The sequence below is a fragment of the Mus caroli genome, unplaced genomic scaffold (genome assembly GCF_978045245.1).
Source record: "Mus caroli unplaced genomic scaffold, Mus_caroli_1 scaffold_2, whole genome shotgun sequence".
Classification (NCBI taxonomy): domain Eukaryota; kingdom Metazoa; phylum Chordata; class Mammalia; order Rodentia; family Muridae; genus Mus; species Mus caroli.
In genome coordinates, this window is record NW_028227257.1 from 50,942,062 (window position 1) to 50,965,470 (window position 23,409).

At 39.4% G+C, this 23,409-nt stretch overlaps 1 protein-coding gene across 3 annotated transcripts in view; it reads right to left on the reverse strand.

Annotated features, from left to right (window-relative positions):
• Window positions 1-3,688: 3,688 nt before the first annotated feature.
• The window catches only part of Zc3h6 (zinc finger CCCH-type containing 6), a 56,100-nt gene continuing 36,379 nt past the window's right edge, over window positions 3,689-23,409 (reverse strand). For all 3 annotated transcript variants that reach the window (XM_029473222.2, XM_021156946.3, XM_085834249.1), the window contains exons 5-12: window positions 21,864-22,000; window positions 17,618-17,734; window positions 16,891-17,002; window positions 12,940-13,049; window positions 11,567-11,820; window positions 7,327-7,829; window positions 6,568-6,801; window positions 3,689-6,083 (exon numbers count right to left, since the gene is read on the reverse strand). In XM_029473222.2, the coding sequence (XP_029329082.1) occupies window positions 4,636-6,083; window positions 6,568-6,801; window positions 7,327-7,829; window positions 11,567-11,820; window positions 12,940-13,049; window positions 16,891-17,002; window positions 17,618-17,734; window positions 21,864-22,000 (2,915 nt within the window). In that variant the 3' untranslated portion in view covers window positions 3,689-4,635. The remainder of the gene's footprint in view (window positions 6,084-6,567; window positions 6,802-7,326; window positions 7,830-11,566; window positions 11,821-12,939; window positions 13,050-16,890; window positions 17,003-17,617; window positions 17,735-21,863; window positions 22,001-23,409) is intronic.

Consider the following 23,409-nt stretch of genomic DNA (forward strand, 5'->3'; position numbering starts at 1 on the left):
GACAAATGAACAGTTTAGTTATTCTAGTAAATTGGTGTAAATAAACCTTCCCAAATGAAACAGTATAAGCAGAATTTCTCCAAAACTTGATATACAATTTGGGGAAATTAAATAACAACACTGGAAACTTCCAACAAAATGCTTTGTCCTGAATAGGGACAGCCTGGGTTTCAGGCCAGATGGATGGTGTTTGTGGGTCTGATAGCAAGCAGGTTGCCAAGTCTGGACATCTTGTCCCCTGCAGCAGAGCCCTTGTGAACAGGGGCCACCAGACACCCTACTCTTATGCACGCTTGAAACTCCATGTGACCCCTGAACCTTGGGTCTATGCTGAGCCCCTTTCTGAATGAGGTGGCTGGGGCAGCAAGCATAGCATAAGCAATGTAAAATTGTCTTAAAATTTGACAGGTTAATATACAAATAACTACTTCTTTTAAAAATATTTTAAATTTATTTACTTATTTATATTTTATGTACATTGATGTTTTGCTTGTATATCTATGTGAGGATGTCAGATCCTGGAATTACAGACAATTGTGAGCTGCCATGTAGATGCTGGGAATTGAACCCTGGTCCTCTGAAAGAGCAGCCAGTCCTCTCAATTGCTGAGCCATCTCTCCAGCCCCCAAATGACTATTTCTTGACTGTAATATATAAAAGAAAATATTATACTGTTTCTTGAAAACACATTATCCTATTTTAAATGCCCCCCCACACACACACACACAAGTGCCTTGAGGAAAAGCTGTACAATGAAGGTAGGTGACATTTTACCTGAACTGAGTGGGTGGCCACACGCTCCTTCTTGCATGTAAATGTGCATCACTGACAACTCCAAGGCATGATGGCAATGGAAGGCTAGGAAAAAACATTCGTTTAAACATTCAGCCTCTGCATGTTCATTTCTTTATAATAAATTACAGATCAACCTCCTTTGATAAGACACTAACAAAATGCAAATGTCACCATTTCTTCCAACCTTAATGTCCTTATAAGGGTACTTGGATCCACAGGGAAGGCTGGGGAGTGCAGTGCAGTGCAGTGGCAGCTATTGCTTGGCATGCTGAGGCTCTAGGCTCCATCTCCAGCACTGAAGGAAAACAAAAACTGTTTATATCAAATCAAGAGTGAGTCACAAGTGTGGCGACTGATCACTTGAAGAGCTAATATTTTTAAGCATTAGTAGTATATATTCATTTTTTTAAAAAAATGCTTCACAACATGAATAACTCTTGTGTATAGCCAGTGTGGTCCCCTGCCCACCTCAGTCAGTATCTCTGTTGTTTCTAAGAACCAATGGCTTTAACACTGAATAGATGTCTGTCCACTCCACCCTCACATGCTATCTAAGCAGACATACAACATGGCCCAGCAACACACCAACTGGTGGCTTCCATCAACATCCATCCAATGTAAAGCAGACTGATCAGATCATTATGACCAACTACAAATCATGTACTTCTATGGTAGAAAGTTCTGTGTCTCTTACACACTAACACTTGCTAACCTGGTGGGTTAATATTCTATAAGACAATTTCTCAGACAATTTTCATCTTGTGATCTTAGTGCGCATCTGAAGCTTCGGAACCCTGGAAGCACGCAGATGTATTATGAACTCTACATAACTTAATGACTCTGATAGGAATGTAAGAACATGTCTGTGACTTACATATAGAAGTCAAATTTGTATTTTCAAGTACTTTACCAAAACAATTCCCTCCCTACCTCAAACCTCTGAACTACCGAAATTATTTATATCTCACAGATAACAAATTAGACGTTGAGATGATGTTTAGAAATCAACCAGAACAAGAATGTGAATTTGCTGTCTTTAAACTTTGAGTCACTCAAAAGTTCTCTGTTCTTCCCCTCCTGTGACTTTTCCATTTAAACAAGACTTTTCCACTCAACTGCTCTCCCACTTTTAAAATAAATAGGACTACCAGGAGCACTAAGGTCTCAAGTCCTAGGGAAAGTGAAAAGTCAAAAACCTAAGTACACATCACTGCATAATGTGCCTCCTTTCACGTCTTCAAAGACAAGCACAAAAACAAGCAAACTCAAAGTAAGTTCTGTTTACTCTCGAGGCCAGCCACAAATGGCACACTTCCAGCAAGGCCACATTCCTAACCCTCCCCTAAGCCAACAGTGGCTCCAACTGGACTAACTATTCAACTATCTAAGCCTTTGGGGAAAGTTTGCACCAGTCCATCTGAATGAAGAACTTACTAACTGGGAGAAGTAGGTATTTGTTACATTCTTGTGAGAAAGTCAGAAAGGGGGTTTGAAGATTTCTATGTTGACAGGTTCTGAGCAATATACCCTAAGCTAATATTTCAATCCCAAATAATTGTGTAAGCCAAAAGCATTATTTTAAACATTGCTTTCATATAAAATGTAGTATCCAAAAGCATTATTTTAAACATTGCTTTCATATAAAATGTAGTATCAGCTTATAAGATAAAATTGGCTTAGTGAAACAGCCTTTAGGACACTAGCTAATAGACTCCTAAGTATGGTGGTTTGAATAATAGCCCCCATAGGCTCATATATTTGAATGCTTAGTCATCCTCATCGAGTGGCACTATTTGAGAAGAATAAGGAGGGTTAGGAACCGTGGCCTTGTGGGAAGAAATGTGTCACTGGGGATGGGCTTTGAGGTTTTAAGAGCCCATGCCAAGCAAGCCCACTTTCTCTCCTTGGCCTACGGACCAGAATGTATTTCTCAACTACTGCTCCAAGGCCCTGAGTGCTGCCTTGCTCCGACCATGCTTCCCACCAGGCTGATAATGAGCTAAACCTCCGAAACTGTAAGCAAGCCCCCAATTAAATGTCTTATTTTGTAAGAGTAGCCTTGGTCACGGCACCTCTTCACAACAATAGAACAGGAACTAAAACAATGAAATGAGTAAACAAATATCCCATCACTGGAATTAATTTTTAAAAGTAGGGTTTAAAAGTTATTAAAAAGAGCTTTTGTTAAGAGAGTTTTGTGTTTAATAAGGTAAATTATCTTCTTGTGTTTTTAGAAGTATTACTAATTCAGCAATAAGGATAAATGCATGAATGGAACTAAAAATTTGTTACAATTTTTGATTCACTAAAATTTAGCCATTTTATTGATTTTTCAAAAATTCTGATAAAAGAGAAAATTTTACTACTTTGGAATATTTTTTATTCTGTCCATTTTATCTACTTTATTGACTTTTTATTTAACAGTAATGTTCATTTGGACAATAAGTCAGAAAATAGTTTCTATTTATTTGACTTTAAACAGTATCTCTGACCCAACCCTGTTGTCCAGAGCCATTTTAGACAACAAATAGAAACAAAACCATTTGTTGCGAACTGTCAAAATTGCTTGTGAGAGCTCTCTCTAACCAAGGATGCCCTGTTACTTCCTTTGTCTTACAGCAAATTCTCTTTTTCAGCGATTTACTGGAACCATCCCAGCAAACACTGCCATAAACCAGAAGTTCAAGAGACTGTGCCAGTGTAACACTGAGTTTGAGTCACTCCATAAAACACAGGTGCCGTTACCTAAGCGCTGCAATGAATATACAAGAATGCATACAAGTTACGTTTCATAAAATACAGCTTCTCATCAGAGTTCTAAACTATGGGGACATTAAATAATTAAAACACATGTGATCCCTGTTATAGAACCAGTCGTGTGAGATCTAAAATGTTGTTTATTGGAACCATATACATTGGAATATACCTGCCATCTCAGTGGGGTGATTTGTTTTGTTTTTGCTATGCAAGAGAAAATATAGAATCTAGACATTTAAAACATTATCAGCATAATAATTACTACAGGCTCACCTTGAAAATTCTGTTAAAAATTACCACAGTCATGATGAGCACAATTATTGCAGTTACATCATTTGAAAGAGATAAAAATTATGTTGCTAAAGACAAAACACTGAAATACATAAACATCACAATGTGATACAGCAATAAACTCATAACTATTTAATATGAAAACTTAAAATTTAAAAGTTCTGTTAGAGAACCTGGAAAAATTTTACTATAGCAAAACATTTATATTCCTTCAGCTTCTATGATACAGTGTACAATAAAATACTTTTAAAAGATACAACATTCAAGTGCTTCATATACACAAACAGTATTGCCAATGCTAATAAAGTAAGCTAATTATGGTTTTAAATGTTTTCACCTTGCATTTTATGTAGCAGTTGGCATTACTCACTAATCAGTTTTGTGCTGACAGAAAGGATCCTAGTTAAAATACTGATTTTCAAAAGTAACATATCATATTGCTTGAAACTAAACAACCATATAAAAGTGGTCATTGTTAACCTAAACAACGATTAAGAAAGACAACTGGCATATACTCAGGCTGAGTGTCGAGTTCATGATGGTTCACTTTTAACAATAAAAATACTTTTACTAAACCTAACATGATATGTATTTCTATACTACAGTCTCCTAAAGTTATAAAAATATTATATAAAATACCAGACTTTAGAGGATAGAAGTTCGTGTGGTTCTGATACTAGCAGCTGAAAAATGTTTATAATTTAAAAAATAAATAAACTATAGAGGTAAACAAGTTACAAAACAGCAGAGATCTGTGATAGTCAGCGTGAGAACAGCTTAATTACACAACAGCTAACAAAACGGTGATGCCGTTGGATCAAACGTCTTAAAAACCTCTTTCAGAGGTTTGTCATCTGTTTCTTCATCTGGGGTTGGGCTTGCCTGTCCTGATTCTCTTGCCTGCCTTGGATCACTGTATGGAGGTCTAAGTAAGCCTGTTAAGGCCTGAATAGGAAGACTGTGCACAGCAGGGACCTGAACCTTATCAGCACTCCTGAGACTATCTGCCTGCATGTCTACTGGCCCATCAACAGGGACTTCCATGTCTGCAGTAGTGTTCTGTGGTACGGTCACTTCTCCAGGGGAAGGCTGGTCTTTATCACTATTGTTTAAGCCACTTTTTTTCTGGCTCTCTGTATTTTCTCCTGAAGAAATGGTTGACGGCTCCATGGCAGAGAATGAACCTTTATCCCTAGGATCATACAAACTAATGGCACTAAGGACTGAACTTGAAGTTCCGGGTGGGAGGCCTTCTGAAGAGAGTCTGGGGGCATACGGGGGAGGAGTCACAGAAGCGACATTAACAGGTGCTGCTGCTGAGGGCTGTGACAAAGCAGGGTTCCATCTGCCTAAGGGCAGGGCACTCCTTGATGAATGTGAGTCCTTTACAGTCACTTGATGAGACTCTGTATTGGGCAGTCTATGAAGCCTAGGATCAAAACTCTTTTGCAGCCTAGGGTCTCCTAGTTTACCTCCTGAAGTGTGTAAGTCTCCAGACTGCTCTAAGCAGCCCTCTCTGTGTGTTAGACTCAGTTTCGCTTTGGCTGCTGATGTTGGATCAAGGCTCAGGGCACCCTGATGATCACTCTTTGTATTCCATAATCTATTGAGCCTCTGGTCAGCTATAAGTGGGGGCAGAGGTAAGTTGATTGAAGATACTGGATCAGGTTTAGGTAAAGGTACTGGAAGTAAGTCTTCTGGAGCCCACACAATGTGTTTTGCAAAGTTGGGTTTGTTTAGAATAATGTCCATTTTAATATGACTGAATTGTCTTAACTGTGACCTTGGATCCTGGAGGACCATGCCAGGTGAAGAATCCAAAGGTATCAAGAAGGCCTTTTCTCTCAGTTCTCTTTCTGAATCTTCATCATCATCCTCTCTTCTTTTGGATTTGTGATTTGCACCAGCATTTGTATGATGTAAATCAAACTTTGCTCCCCTAGCTGAAGAGCCCCCAGGAGCACCTCCATTTCCTTTTAATTTCTTGGGGTCCCACACAAGTCTGAGGTCCACTGGGACAGACTCATGCGGCCTTGGGACAGTCCGAAGTCTTGGGTCAACCACTTGATTTCTTTTCCTTTTCTCTTTAGCGAGTCTTGGATCAGTAGGAATGCTGAGCTCTGTGGGAGGGAGTTGCTGGTTTCTCAGAGTTCCCGTTTGTTTCTGTAATGTCCTCAGTATTGACTTGACACCACTTCCTTCTTCCTCTTCACTACTGGAATACCAGTTAACTGTATCATCTAAATAGAGACAGAAGCTTATGGTTAAAAACAAAGCACTTATATTTTACCTTTATTAAGATTACAAACACAGTATTTCTGAACTTAGTAGAATCACTAAAAGGGACCCCATCTACTTGGCTACATGTACTTTCACCCTCAAACAAGAGTACTAATTTTTCCACTCCCTAGTAACAATAAATGTTAAAAAGTTTCTATTCAAGTGTATTCTCAATGTTTAGATGAAACATAGAAGAGCTAATCTTTCACCAACTGGTTTTAGGTACACTCACAGTTAAGGTAAATTGTATTGTTCACATAAGTTTTAGGACGAGTACTCTATTTACTGTCTTATTTATGCTTATGTATAAACATAACCTTCACCACCATTGTTTGAAGCCTATAACTACAGTCAGGAAGAACTCTGAGCTACAAGGTCTACTGGACACGGATGGGGTGGAGGAACTCATTTTCACATTTGAACCAATTTAAAGAGCTACTAAACCTTCTTCCTTGCTTGATGCCCTATGAGGCTGGCTGCCAGCTGGTTCTTCATCTTCTTGGTATCTCTGAGTCAACGGGATGAAAAGAGCTCTCTGCACTGCAGGAGGGAGCCCTGAAGCAGACAGAGGGCAGTGACTTGTCATACTGCTGCTGGAATTGGGCCCACTCCCGAGGTGTGCTGTGTCATGAGCAATGGGAGGCTGCTGCTGTGCAAACTCTTCATGCCACATCTCATCTAAGACACAACAGAAAGGACACTGTACGCTCAAACTCCACCAAAGTGTAAGAGTCAGGATCGCCTAGTGACCACATTGGACTTCTAAATTGTATAATTAAATATTTTTTTAAACTTAAATTCTGCCGGGGAATGGTGGCGCACGCCTTTAATCCCAGCACTTGGGAGACAGAGGCAGGCGGATTTCTGAGTTCAAGCCCAGCCTAGTCTCAGAGAGTGAGTTCCAGGACAGCCAGGGCTACACAGAGAAGCCCAGTCCCAGAAAAACAAAAAACAAACAACAACAACAAAAACCCAAAAGAAACAAACCTTAAATTCTATTGTTTTAAATTTTTTAAAAAAATATTATTGAAAACTATATTGCTTAAAAAGCTTGCTAAAGTTTCGTTTCTATAGTTTTGAAAAAACTGAAAACATTTCAAGGTTTCAATTTCATCAATTTTACTTAATTTAAAAATGCATGCTTTTAATGAAAAGAAAGCCTTAGTATTTTAAGAGATTAGTTGCTTCCATCAGTAATCTTACCAGCAGAGTTATCAGGTGGTGGAAAATTATGTGCAGCATGCTGTGGGTAGTAATCATCGTAAAATTCAGCTGAGCCTTGCATGGATTCAGAGTCGGCACTGCGTTGCATCTCACTAGGCATTTGCTGGTACAATGAAGCTGGAGAGCTGTGACTCTCTCTAGGGACTTTCATCGCGTGTCCTGGAAAGCCTGGGGAATGGTAAGCTCCACCCATGCTTGGTAGTGTGTCCAGCTGAACAAGCCCTCCAGCTTGACTATGAGGGCCTACAATTTCAGATGAACCGGGTGGCAAAGATGGGTTCTCTTGCATTGGTGGACCAGGAGGTCCTACACAAGGGTGGTGTCCAGGGGAGCCTGGGTGCCTCACAGGACTATCACATCCTTGAGAAACATTAGATCCTGGACCTGGACTTGACTCAGAACTGTACATATGCTGTGGACAGTGACTGCTTTCCTCAAACTGTGGTCCTGGTGGTGAGGTACTGTTGTAAAATGCTGGTGGTCTATAGATACAAAACAAACAAACAAACAAATGAACAAAACCCAGCAATTTTCAGTTCAAAATGAAGACACAAAATATTATATTTGTAAATACTATCTGTCTTACTCAGGGTTTCTATTCCTGCACAAACATCATTACTAAGAAGCAAGTTGGGGAGGAAAGGGTTTATTCAGCTTACACTTCCACATTGCTGTTCATCACTAAAGGAAGTCAGGATTGGAACTCAAGCAGGTCAGAAAGCAGGAGCTGATGCAGAGGCCATGGAGGGATGTTCTTTACTGGCTTGCCTCCCCTGGCTTGCTCAGCCTGCTCTCTTATAAAACCAAGACAACCAGGCCAGAGATGGCACCACCCACAAGGGGCCTCCCCCCTTGATCACTAATTGAGAAAATGCCTTACAGCTGGATCTTGAGGAGGCATTTCCTCAACTGAAGCTCCTTTCTCTGTGATAACTCCAGCTGTGTCAAGTTGACACAAAACTAGACAATAAAATTGACCCCTTGTCAACTTGACACAAAAACATCACTAGTAAGCCTCAACCCTTAGTTTCTTATTCATCCCCAAGATCTAAACAACTTTAAAAGTCCCACAGTCTTTACATATTAAAAGTTCAATCCTTTTAAAATATCCAATATTTTTTAAAATCCAAAGTCTCTTAAATGTGGGCTCCACCAAAGTACTTTCTTCCTTCAAGAGGGAAAATTATCAGGGCACAGTCACAATCAAAAGCAAAAATCAATCTCCAACCGTCCAATGTCTGGGATCTAACTCGTGATCTTCTGGGCTCCTCCAAGGGCTTGGGTCACTTCTCCAGCCATGCCCTTTGTAGCACACGCGTTGTCCTCTAGGCTCTAGATGCCTGTACTCCACTGCTGCTGCTGCTCTTGGTGGTCATCTCGTGGTACTGGCATCTCCAAAACACTGCGTGACCCCTACAGTCCTGGACCGTCAACTGCAACTGAGGCTGTACCTTCACCAATGGCCTTCCATGGCCTCTCACAGTGCCAAGCCTCAGCTACTCTGCGTGACCCCTTCATGCCTTCAAAACCAGTACCACCTGGGTGATCCTTACACATTACCAAGACCTGCTGCAGCAGGAGTACAACCTTGGCTATCTCTGAAACACAGCCTCTTTGTGTTTTCAGAAAACACTTTCCAGAAGATGTCACCTCAGCAATGTTGGTCTTTTCTTAATCATAGCTAATTTCTTAGCTCCAGCTAACCAGCATCAATGGTCCCAGTAATGCAAAGTTTTTGCTTCAGTAGTTCTGGTATCTTGTTAATCACAGCTGATTCTTCAGCCCCAGCTAACCAGAACTACAGAATCTTCACAATCAAAACAGCAATGGCCCTGAAAAGAGTCTTTAATCTTCCCTCTGAAATTTCACAAGCCAGGCCTCCATCTTCTGCACTGTTCTCAACATTATCTTCCAAGCTCCTACACAACATCCCACAGAGTTCTTAACACCTAATGGATCTTCTAGCCCAAAGTTCCAAAGTCTTTCCACAGTCCTCCCCAAATCATGGTCAAGTTGTCACAGGAATACCCCACTATGCTGGTACTAATTTGTCTTAGTCAGGGTTTCTATTCCTGCACAAACATCATTACTAAGAAGCAAGTTAGGGAGGAAAGGGTTTATTCGGCTTACACTTCCATACTGCTGTTCATCAATAAAGGAGGTCAGGACTGGAACTCAACCAGGTCAGGAAGCAGGAGTTGATGCAGAGGCCACGGAAGGATCTTCTTTACTGGCTTGCTTCTCCCGGCTTGCTCAGCCTGCTCTCTTATCCCAAGTCTTATAGCCAAGACTACCAGCCCAGAGATGTCACCACCCACAAGAGGACTTCCCCGCCTTGATCACTAATTGAGAAAATGCCTTACAGCTGGATCTCGAGGAGGCACTTCCCCAACTGAAGCTCCTTTCTCTGTGATAACTCCAGCTGGGTCAAGTTGACACAAAACTAGCCAGTACATTATCTATGTATGATATTTTATGTCCATTTAGAAACCTGTGTATTTAAGAAATTAATTATTTCATGTCATTGGCAGGTAGAAACACATGTGTCTCCTGCTTTTATTTCAGACAGGGTTTCTTAATTGCTGCTCACTACTGGCTCAATAAAAGTCACCTGGAATCCCAGCACTAGGAGTCCCTCTTTTCTGGGTCATTGACTTCTCTACAACCACATTAAATCCTGCTATCTAAACATACAACTCTGATCATGATCTCCAATACTGCTGGCATATATAATACTTCCTTTATTACTGACTTATTTATCATATCTACTAATTTTATCAATTCATTTTTGGTTTTATTGAGAGAAACTGTCCAGTGATGAGTCTCCCACTATATCTGTAATGAAGTATTAAATTTTTCTCTTAGTTCACTAATTAGAATATGATATGTAATATTAGCAAAATGGTGGGTATTCCCGTCCTCTTAAAATTTGCAACAGAGTCTCATTATATAGCCCAGAGTTCCCTTAAACTCACAACCCTCCCATTTCCGTCGACTATCTCAGTTCTGTCCTAGTTTGCCTTTTTGTTTGTTTGTTTGTTTGTTTGTTTTTTCGAGACAGGGTTTCTCTGTGTAGCCCTGGCTGTCCTGGAACTCACTCTGTAGACCAGGCTGGCCTCGAACTCAGAAATCTGCCTGCCTCTGCCACCCAAGTGCTGGGATTAAAGGTGTGCGCCATCGCGCCCGGTGTGTTTGCTTTTTGGTGTGTTTGCTTTTTATTGCTGTGATAAACACTGCAACCGAAAGCAACCTGGGGAGGAAAAGGTTTACTGTATCTTATAGCTCATTCCATAATGAAGGAAGCTGGGGTAGAGACTCAAGGCAGGACCTCAAATGGTTTGCCCCATAGCTTCCTCTGCCTGCTTTCTTATACAGCCCAGGTCCACCTGCCCAAGGGTACCATGAGCCTCAGTGGAATGGATTCTCCCATATCAATCATTAATCAAGAAAATGTAGCCGGGCGGTGGTAGTGCATGCCTTTAATCCTAGCACTCGGGAGGCAGAGGCAGGCGGATTTCTGAGTTCGAGGCCAGTCTGGTCTACAAAGTGAGTTCCAGGACAGCCAGGGCTATACAGAGAAACCCTGTCTCAAAACAAAACAAAACAAAACAAAACAAAACAAACAAACAAAAAAAACAAACAAACAAAAAAAAACAACAAAAAAAGAAAATGTTCCTCCAGTTTTGCCTCCAGTTTTGTCAGTGTGATGGAGGCCTTTTCTCTAAGGTTTCCTGTTCCCAGATGACTCTAGGTTGTATCAAATTGACCAAAACCTAAGCAGCACATCCCACAGTCTCCACGTGCTGACATCACAAGCACATTTACTACCATATCTGCTTTTCCTCTTAACTTTAACTGAAATACTCTTACGGCTCACACTAGTTGTGGTGTTCTCTCTGGGCATGGAATACCCTCAGAAAGAACCAAATGTACTGGAGACAGTACCAACCATTTGAAAATGCAAGCTCACAACTAGGGGCAAGAAATGTCAAATTCACCCCCCACCACCACCACAGTGCCCCTCGAGTTACTATTTGACAGAGCGTCTAAAGTTGTGTAAAGATTCTGCAGAGAAAATCACTGGGACCGGAAAGAAGGGTAAGCACAAAGAGAAAAGCGATGGGGCAACCTCATGCCAGGCGGCACTGCTGCTCTGCCTGTGTCCAACCATGCGGAGATTTAGGGAAAGGGCTGCTGCCATTTTGAGGGCTTAACTTACTTCTTTCCAACTTTATGTGCTAAATCCACAGTAGGTTTTACAACTATTTCAAAAAGAGATGGAATTTTCTTCATATCATCAGAAAGATCCGTCTCAAAATCATCTTCAGGATCAGAAAACGGAAAATGCTCTGATGGGGTCGGGAGAAGGCCGACTCCCGGGGGTGGTTTGGGGAGAGGAGTTATGCCACGCTTCCTAAGTTCTTCTAATTCTCTTTCGTCTTCATTTGCAAGTTCTTCATCCGCATTCAACACCTGAACAATTGCAAAGGGTAGTGCTTCAGAACACGCTTCCCTCCTCACAGTTCAAATTAAACACCTCAGCATGCTACTTTTGTTAAAAAGAGAATTAACATTAAGTTTAAATCAATCAGAAATAGGTAACTCTTCAATATACAGAACAAATTTCAGAATGGTTTTACAGCAATCAAACATAGGATATAATTTAGTGTAGACCCCTTCTGTCTCTCTCTTTCTCTCTCTCTCTGTAATAAAGCACCTGGCCTAGCTCCTTTATCTGCATGCATTACATGTACACACCCATCTCCAAATAAGAAACTTACAACCTCAGAAACCCCTAGGATTCCCATCTGCGTGGCCACATATACTCTCATCTCTGAACAATATATAAATTTCTCCACTCCTAGTAACAATGAAATTTAGACAGCTTTTATTCAACTGTATTCTAAATGTTTAATATAAAAAATAGAAGGGGTGATTCTGTATCAACTGGTTTTGGGTACATGCAAATCAAAGCAATTTGTCTTCCAAGTAAACTTTTAGGGAGAATTCTGTTTACCATCTTATTTATTCTTATGCATTATTAGGTATATACATGATTGAAATCTGATGTATTATGGGAAGAGATATAAGCAATAAAAAGCTATTATATGAACTAAGCAAAATAGAGAACTAAGGGCTGGACCAATGGCCAGTAGTTAAGGGCACTGGCTACTCTTCCAAAGGACCCATCATCCACGTGGCAGCTCACACATCTGTAACTCTACTGTAGGGGATCTGACACACTCTTTTTGACCCTCCAAGGACACATGCATCAGCACTTATTTTCAATCTTTGGATAAAATCCCAGTTTTTTTTTTTTTAATCCTGATCCCTTGTAACAGTTTGGAGTATTGGTCAAAGTAATTTTTTTTTTTTTAGTGTCAGAATAAAATAGATTCTGATCAGATTAAAATATTCTCAAATTCCTAGATCAATAATTCTATTTTACAATAAACTGTATCAATAGGACAAAACCTACAATAGTTCAATTTCTAGCCAATTAATAAAATACTCTTTATAAGATATGATTTAAGTAAAATATGAGAAAAGTTCTAACAAACTTCTAATCAATGATATAAAAACACTACTCACTTTGTCCAAAAGTTTCCTTGTTTCTTTAGTCAGATCATCGTGGGAAAACTTACACTTGTCTCCTTGGTAGCACTTTGCTCCACTATGATAGAACTTGCAAGGAAATTCACATAAACAAAAATATTAAGGAACAAATCAAGTAAAACCAAGGCCGATTGTGTGTGTGTGGATCTGTGTATCCACCAGGCTGTACATGTGGCAGTCAGAGTTCAACCTTAATCTTTGAGACAGACTTTATCATAGACCCCGGGGCTCCTCACTCAGCTACACTGGCTATCAGTGACTTCTAGGGATCAGTGTGTCTCTGTCTGACCCCTAGCACTAGGGTTCCACACACATGACACTGCACCCAACTTGTGCATGGGCGCTTGGGCTCTGAACTCAGCTCCCTCATGCTTGCACAAGTACTTTACTGAGCCATCATCCCCAGTCCAAAAGAGGAACTGCAGCAAAGATGATTCACTTCCAGGAATCTGGTATGCAACATTGTGCCTAGAATCAACGTTTATATGTTATACCTTCTTAAAAATTGTTGAGATTGTATCTCACTTAAGACTTACCACAATTTAAAAAGAAGCTAAATCAATCCAACTCTACTAGTATCCACTGTACTGAAGATTTTGTAATCAAACCTAATAACTTATTATAGATCACTATTATAATAATGTAAAGCATTTAAAAATTAAACTCTTATTCTACAACTACATACTTTTACTTTTCTCATTCATTTCATTCAGAATGTTTTGATAATATTCACCCCTCAAGTCTCCTCAGATACACTCCCTTCTCTATCCACCCAACTTGGTGCTCCTCCTCTAAATAACCAGAAACAGCAATATATTCTTGGGGTGTAGCCTTCTACTGGAGCATAGTTGACCCACCAAGAAAAACACTTTTAAATAAAACTGACTTTTCCTCTCCTACCTGTTATCAATTGCCCATAGCTTCAGCTAGGGGTGGTACTTCCTGTCCACCTCCCCTCTCCATGGCTTGAGGTACCACATCTTGGACTTGCTGTCACAACTGTCCTGTGCTAATACATACAGCAGTCCTGCTATGTCTGGGAAACACTGTTTCCTTATAGTCATCTCTTGCCTTTGGCTCTTAATACTGTTCCGCCCACTCTTCCAGAATTCCCGAGCCTTGGGTGGGAAGGGGACATGTATGCCCCACTTAGGACTAGTCTTCCAGTCTCTCTCTCTGCACCTAGACTCATGTGCCTGTATTAACCACCATCTACTACAAATAGAAGCTTTTCCAATGAGGGTTAAGAGTTGTACTAAAACACATGTATTTTAAAACAATTACAATAGTTATAGAAAGTACTGTTGGGGCTAGAGAGGTGGCTCAGTGGTTAAGTGCACTGACTGCTCTTCTGAAGGTCCTGAGTTCAAATCCCAGCAACCACATGGTGGCTCACAACCATCAGTAATGAGATCTGATGCCCCCTTGTGGTGAGTCAGAAGACAGTTACAGTGTATTTACATGTAATAAATAAAAAAAAAAAAAAAAAAAAAAAAAAAAAGCCAGGCAGTGGTGGCGCATGCCTTTAATCCCAGCACTTGGGAGGCAGAGGCAGGTGGATTTCTGAGTTCAAGGCCAGCCTGATTTACAGAGTGAGTTCCTGGACAGCTAGGGCTATACAGAGAAACCCTATCTCGGAAAAAAAAAAAAAAAAAAAAAAGAAAGAGAAAAGAAAAAGAAAATACTGTTGTCTTTTAATAGATAGGTACCATTTTTTTCCAATAATTAAATATTACAGAGAACAAAATATTGTATAGAAAGAATTTTTATATCTGCAAGAGAAATAAAGAGGTTTGGATATATCATGTTAAAAATAAAAAACACAGCTGAAGAGGATTGCAACTCCATAGAAAGAAGAACAGGACCTAGACCCCTCAGAGCTCCTAGAGACTAAGCCACCAACCTGCTATATATGTAACAGAGGCCTTGTCTGGCATCAGTGGGAAAAGATGTGCTTAATCCTGTAGAAATTTGAGGCCCCAGGGAAGGGGGATGCTAGCAGGGTGAGGTGGGAGTGGGTGGGTGGATGGGGTGGCAGGGGAGGGAGACATAGGGTGAAGAACTCATGGAGGGGGGGATCAGGAAGGAAGACAACATTTGGAATGTAAATAAAATAAAATAAAACAAAAAAAAAACCCCACAACAATTAAAGCCACAGACTAATTTTACTTGAACTTTTTTTTTTTTTTTTTTTTTTTTTTGGTTTTTCGAGACAGGGTTTCTCTGTGTAGCCCTGGCTGTCCTGGCACTCACTTTGTAGACCAGGCTTGCCTCGAACTCAGAAATCCGGCTGCCTCTGCCTCCTGAGTGCTGGGATTAAAGGCGTGCGCCACCACGCCCGGCTTACTTGAACTTTTAGAGAAAGTTTTCTAAAGAAAAAAATCTAGATGTAGTAAAAATGTACTATTTTGGTGTGGCATGCATTTGGGAAATATCTGTGTGATTTTTAAAGATGTCTGATAGGTTGGGCATGATGGTTCAAGTCTTTAGTCCCAGTCCTTTGGGAGGCAGAGACCAGTGGGTCTCTGTTAGCTCAAGGCTGGCTTGGTGCCCATATCTTCTGGAATTCTAGGGAAACACAGTGTCTCAAAAAAAAAAAAAAAAAAAAAGAAAAGAAAAGAAAGAAAAAAGACAATAACAACATCAACACCCAAACGAAAAACAGAATGACAAACTCAAGGGAGGAAAACCATCTGATTCATCCTGCCTAATGCAAAAATAAAAACTAATACATTCAAAATCTTTTGGAACATTTAATAAAAATCTTAGTAAAACACACTTACTTTTATTTTTAAAAAATGTTAAGGCAAATATTATGCCTGCCCCAATCACTATTACTTAACATTACTGTAGAGGTTTGCTGAGAATAATTAAAATTATAAAAGTCATGTGGCATACATTTATAATCCTATAAGGCCAAGAAATTCAAGGCAGCCTTAGACAATACAGTGGGTATAAGGCCAGTGAGGACTATACAGTGAAACTCTGTCTCACAAACAAAAACCATACAAACAAGCAACCAGAACAGACAGCAACAGCCTATAATAAAACATAATGAAATTAAATGAAATAAAGTATCATTTATTTACACATGACATGAAGCCCTAAGAACAGAACAGAAACCTTTAAAAACAGAATTTAGTACCTGGTTTTTAAAGAATGATATCAGATTTTAAAACAATGCATTTGCATTTTCCTGGCTAAGACCAATTATATTTTAACAAAGACATGCAGTATACTACCAGATATGTAGATATCTAAATATCATAGAGATCTTTTAGAGGACAAACAGCACAGCAGATAAAGGTGTGCCACTGTGACCTCCCCATCAAGAAAAGTTAAATGTGTCTCTCTTCTCACAGCCTTTGTTAGCAAACGAGGCTTTGGAGAATCTGATGGCCATTATCTTGGTACAGCTTTAATTATATTCCTCTTACTATGAATGACATAAAGTATCTTTCCGTTTTATTTTTAATTAGTTAATTCTCTTTCTGTGAATCATCTTTCTCTCCTGTTCCCAGTCTTCTTAATCTTTAGGAAATTCTTACAGCAATGGCATTTCTTCTTTCTAAGTTATATAAATAAATAATTTTCCTGCATTTAAAATTTTATTTAGTTTGTAGGTTTTTGTTATAAAAATTTAAACTTGAATGTAGTCAAATTTTTAGTCCTTTCCTTTATTGATTCTGTTTTTTTCATCAAAATATGGTTTTCCATTCTCTTGGGTTATAAAAAAAATGCATTCCTGTGTTCCTGGGCACTTTGCCCATTTTAAGCACAGAGACTGTCAAGACTGGGTTTATATGTGTGCGTCACTCTTAATTTAAAACTAATCTAGGGTTTCTAGATTGTATTTATAACTTTTTAAAAGACCACAATGACAAAATATCAGTATATTGGTTTATACACAATTTCTATAAAGGATATTATGCATGTAAATGCAGTTCTCTCCTTTGGTACAATATCCCTGTAAATAATATTTGCAGACCTCCTTTTTCTTCTCCAATTCTGCATCATGATTAAATTTACAATGATCTCCCTGTTTAAACAAACACACAAAAAAGCAGAAAGAATTTAGTTATACTCATCCCATGTGTTCCTTCTGGTCATTATCTTTAATTTCAGATACTGAGCTACGCACAATACAAATGATCCCTCCGCCATCCTCCCCAAGCATGCACGCAGCCTCAGGATTCTGCCAGTGCCCCACCATTTTTAGCTGTAGCATGGGAATTTATTTAACCTCTTGATGTCATGTCTAGCAACAACTCATTAGTAGGCCAGCTATAAAGATTAAACTACCATGCACCAGCTAGACCATGAAGATACATGCTGCATTGTCAGAAGCCAAAACTTTATCTGTCACAAATGTTAGCATATCTTTCAACCACACTGTCAGATAACCACAACTGTATTTGTCACAAATGTTAACATATCTGTCAAGTAAGATCTGTTTTCTTCCAATTGTTGCCGTCTCAGAATACAATTAAATGAGCTTGTATATATAGTAATTTCACACAAAGTACATTTTTAAAACCTAGCACTATTGCAACTATGAGCAATGAAAGGAAAACACCACTCCCCAAAGAACTAAATTCTGAAGATTACTTTGAAAATTAGAATAATCTATTATACCCTTTACTTTAACATTTACCTTAATACATCTCCCTTCCAGGAAGTATTTACAGATCTGTTTTCCTTTGTGTTCCACTGTGTGCTGGTTAATAAACTCCTGAGTCATAACTTTCCACTTTTTCCCTGGTTTGCTGTACTGCAAGAAAAAATTCATTTCAATGTAAGATATGAAATATAAATAGGTATTAAGACATAGTTACATAGATCTGGAAAGTAGTATAAGTTGGCTATTAATAGTAATCAAGATTAGACATACTGACTCTATTCACTTAGCTGGGGATATATGCTTCTGGTAATCTTGTTTATTATTACTACTGGCTGCAAGGGAGTCTTTTTTCTTTTGGTTATATTTTAAAAATAAAATTATAAAAGGCTTTAAATTTCATAAAAGAACTTAGTTTGGCAAAGGCACTATAAAATATAGGCTCTCATGTATTGTTGACAGATGTGTCATAAGCTTTAAAACTTTAAAGCACCCACCCTGACACCAGGGCTCCAGCTCAGTGTTCCAAAGCCCACCTAGTATTGTGCAAGGTCCAAGGGATCAATCCCCAACACCACAAAAATAGGCAGCTATATCACTGTGAAATACAGAATTTAGACTTTTCAGAATTAGTCTAAGAACAAGGAAGCATACACAAAAATTTATTTATAAAAATTACCGCAAAATCACTTAGAATGGAAAACTCTGAATATATACAAAACTAGGAAATCAATAAACGATGCTATGATGCATTAAGGCAGTAGAATACTACACAGACATAATGAAATCATGTTACAGAAAAACAACCTTAGGATACAAGAAATGTTTGTAGTACTTCATGGAACAAAAACCTGGCCCAATTTATAGTAGTAAGTAAAGGCAAAGGTAATGACTAAGATTATTTTGTTCCCCATTTCAGTGCATGTAGCATTATTTATTTTGAGTGCCTTGCCCTTTAAAGGACCCTATGCCCTTCAGTGTTGATCACCTCTTGAAATTGTGGAAACAGGAGAGAATATAAAAGCCAGCAGAGGCTGAGATTAGAGAAGGGGATAGGACTCAGGGGTAGTAAAGAGGAAGTTACGGGAGAAAGAAGAGTAGGCCAGACAGCAGGGTGACAAGAGAAGACAGCTGCTAACAATTAAGACAGGAGAAGCTGAGCTGAGCCAGACAAGATATTGTTAGGAGACAGGAGAAGAACCCAGGAAGAACACACACAAAGCAATAAAAAGAGAAAAAAATAGGCCAGAAAAGCTACACGCATATGTTTCTGGATGGTGGTGGGGATGAGAGGTTTTGGACATTGTGATGTCTATGAACTTTCTTAGGAGAAGAAAGCACAGAACTCACAAGTTATCAAATTTAAAAGGTAAGAGAAAGAAGGGTAGGTGGAGGAGGAGGAGAAGCAGGAGGAGGAAGAACAAAGGAAGAAAGAAAGGAAGAAAGAAGAAAGGAGGAAGGAAGAAGAGGGATGAAGGAAGAAAGTAAGAGGAGGAGGAGGAAGAAGAGGAGGAGGAGGAGGAAGAAGAAAAGGAAGAATAAAGAAGAGGAGGAGGAGAAAGGAGGAGGAAGAGAAGGAGGAGGAGGAGGGGAGGAGGGGGAGGAGGGGGAGGAGGAGAAGAAGAAGAAGAAGAAGAAGAAGAAGAAGAAGAAGAAGAAGAAGAAGAAGAAGAAGAAGAAGAAGAAAAGAAGAAGAAGAAGGAGAAGAAAAGAAGAAGAAGAAGAAAAGAAGAAGAAGAAGAAGAAGAAGAAGAAGAAGAAGAAGCAGCAGCAGTAGCAACTTCACAGCACGACTTGTTTCAGTAGTTTCCACTTCCTATTCAACTTCTGCCTTAAGTGAAAGATGGAATAAGGAGGCAGAATATATCATTGAAGCAGGCTCTTGCATGCTCCTGGAATCATAAGAAATTCTCAGGGCTGGAGAGATGCTTAGTCAGTAAAGTGAATGAGGCATTAGGCACTGGGACTACGTTTGAGTCCCAATGGGACTCATAGAGTCCCAGAACCTATGTAAAAAGTCAGACATAGTGGTTTGTGCCTACAATTCTACTGTTGGAGAGGTGGACTTGGGACTCTCTGGCCAGCTAGCTAGCCTAATCAAGAGGCTGTAGGCCAAATGAGATAGATACCCTGTCTTAAAGAAGTTGCAGAGCTCTTGAGAAACAGTTCGCATGCATACATATGTGTACCATACATGAATACACACTGACATACATGCTTGTATACATACAAGTTTCTCTCATTACAGCCAGTTAACTGACATAGTTGATAATATAGTTTAATCTTGATTTTCCTATTGAATAATAAACTTTTGGTTATAGCCTGTGTCCACAGACATTTAAGATGTTAGTGCATACAGGCATCTTCAAGAGGCAGCATTATATACTATCATTTTACAGATTAAAGTATAAGACAGACAGTAATTTGTTTGAAAGCACTTTCTTGATAACTAATTATTTCTGAGTATATTATGTAAGCATCAGGAAGGGAGCAGAGTTCCTCAGAAAGTGAGCAAGGTTACTTTACTACAAGCAGCACATCCTAGAAATCCTCACTATGTAGGAAAATGAACAGGTAGCAATACGAAAGCTCTTGTCATAGAGCAGCAGCAGCTGGGTGCACATTAGCAGGTGAGGAGAGGAGGAGGGCTGAGATGACAGATGACAAAGGAAGCGAGGCCTCTGCAGCCCAGTCTGCTCACAACTTCTCAAACACAAATGTTGGCTGATACTCCCCAAGGCAAGGTGGCATTACTGAATCGTACAAACTAATCTGGGCATAAACTTTAGTAATTTTTAGATTGGTTTGTTTTTGTGTATGACTGTTTTATCTGTATGGATGTCTGCATATCATGTGAGTGTCTGGAGCCCTTAGGGATCAGAAAAGGGGTCAGGTTCCATGGAACTAGAGTTTTGAATGGTTATGAGCCACTAAGTGGGATCTGGGAATTGAACCAAAGCCCCCTGCAAAAACACGTTCTCTTAATCACTGAGCCATTTCTTCAGCCCCAACTTTTAATTTTAAAATTTTACTATAAAAATTTGCAAATAAAAAAATTACACACTGAAAATAACCAGACCCAAAGTCTTTACATCTCAATAAACTTCTAAACCAGTGGTTTTCAACAGGTGGACCAGACCCCTTTGGCAAACTTCTGTCCCCCCAAATATTTACATTGTGATTTATTTTTTTTAATATTTATTTATTTATTATATGTAAGCACACTGTAGCTGTCTTCAGACACTCCAGAAGAAGGCATCAGCTCTCATTATGGATGGTGACGAGTCACCATGTGGTTGCTGGGATTTGAACTCAGGGCCTTCAGAAGAGCAGTCAGTGCTCTTAACTGCTGAGCCATCTCTCCAGCCCCTACATTGTGATTTATAACAGTAGCAATTTTACAGTCATGAAGTAACAACAAAAGTAATCTTATGGTTGTGGGTCACCACAACATGAGGGACTGTGTTACAGAGTTGCAGCATTAGGGAGGCTGAGAACCACTGTTCTAAACAGTTAGCATTAGCCACCTGAAAGAGAAGTTGTGGGCCTTCATATTGGATTTTACACCTTCACAATCAAATACATTTTATGCACTATCTATCATGTAAACTGAAAGTCATTCCTGTACTCAGCCCTTCCTCTTCCCCTAGTAAGTGTCCTTTCTTATTCTCTTTTCTACACACACACACACACACACACACACACATACATATACATATACATATATATATATACACACATACATGCATGTTTGTTTTCATAGATGTAGATATTATTGGCTAAATTCCACATGAGGGTGAATGCAGTTTTTTTTCTGGGATTTTCGTGGGATAGTTTCACATTGCATAGTCTACACATTCTACTTTCCGGCAATTTTTTTTTTATTAAATTTCTTTAGAACTGGAGGCTGGAGAGATGGCTCCATGGTTAAGGACACTGACTGCTCTTCCAGAGGTCTTGAGTTCAATTCCCAGTAACCACATGGTGGCTCAGTAAAGGAGGAATACAGAATATGGTTTTACTCAGAAACACATCAATTTTATCTTGAGGTTTTTCACATACACTCATTTAATTTCTAAGTCTCTTAAGTGTGTACCTATATACTAATAACATGACATATTGAAAAAATTCTTTTGGGAGAATTTTATTTATATTCATATGATCTTAGCTGAAATTTTTTCATTTATTAAGATAACAGCATTACAATCACAATGCTCTCTTTGCAATCAAATGATTTAAAATGAAAAAGTTCTTTTCCTTCTTACACATAAATTCTCAGTACCTCTTGAAAGTCATCCATTCCTGAAAAGACATGAGGCCCTTTAATGACTCGTGCCCCACAGTGTTCTTTTCTTCTGATTTTCTTCGGCAAATGATGTCCATGACTAACATCAAAACTTTTAATCCGATATTCAGTTCCTAGAAAAGTTAAAATGTACTTCAAATATTATAGAAAAGTAAATGCAACTAACATCTATTAGCTTACAAGAACCAATACATTTTTTTAAGGTTTTATTTTCTCTTACATAGTTTACCATTAGGAAAGGTCAGAACAGGAACTCACAGCAGGAATATGGTGCGGGCAGAAACTGAAGCAGAGTCCATGGGTACCTATAGAATATTGATTACGGCTCGCTCTCTCTGGATTGCTTAGTTACGCTTTTTAAAGAGGACGATGAGAAGGAGAAGAAGAAAGTTGGTTTTTCCTGGATGTTATCGTGGATGCTGGGAAGTTCTTGCTGATGGAAGCCTGATAAGGCTGTCTCCTGAGAGGCTCTGCCAGAGCCTGACAAATACAGAGGAGGAAGCTCACAGCCAACCACTGGACTGAGCTTGGGGGTCCCAGATGGAGTAGTAGAAGGGTCTAAAGAAGCTGAGAGGACTTGCAGTCCCATGGAGGGAGCAACAGTGTCAACAGGCCAGACCTCCCTCAGAGCTCCTGGGGACTGGACCACCAACCAAAGAATACACATGGAGTGACCCATGGTGCTGGCCACATATGTGTCAGAGGATGGACTTGTTGGACATCAGTGGGAGAAGAGGACCTTGGGCCTAAGGGTGTTCAATGTGTTTAGTGTAGGGGAATGCCAGGGCAGGAGGATGGGAGTGGGTAGGTGGGGGAACATCCTCATAGAGGCAGAGGGGTGGGGGGATGGGATAGGAGGGTTTCTGAAGGGGAGACCTGGAAAGGGGAAAGCATTTGAAATATAAATAAAGAAAATATCCAATAAAAAAGAAAATTTTTAGAAGGTTTATTTATTTTATATATGTGAGTACATTGTAGCTGTCTTCAGACATCCCAGAAGAGGACACTGGATTCCATTACAGATAGCTGTGAGCCACCACGTGGTGGCTGGGAATTGAACTCAGGACCTCTGGAAGAGCTCTTGACCACTGAGCCAGCTACTAATACATTTGTTTTTTGTTTTTTTAACAGTTTATAGTGAATCATCCTTCCCCATAAGAGCCAGTTAGAGAGTTAACTCAGCTCTACCTTTTGAGTACTGCTTCCTGCTCAGAAGATGGAAGTGTGAAGTGTCTGCTACACAGGACATGAGGCTTAAAAGTATCCATGCCTAGAGAAGCCACTCTTGTCTCTCTCCTCACCCTCTTGGGATAAGATGATTAACAAGCTCTCTGTTTTTAAAAAAACTAATCATTATATTCATATTGTGAGAAAGATTTAGATACCGCTGCTATCAGTATCTTTTTTATCTATAGCAAGGCAGACTTCTACTAACAATTTCCATATATACACATATATCGTCACTAGTTGTTTATTTTTGAAAATATTATTTTAAAGCATCTTTCTAGCATCACAGAGTTGA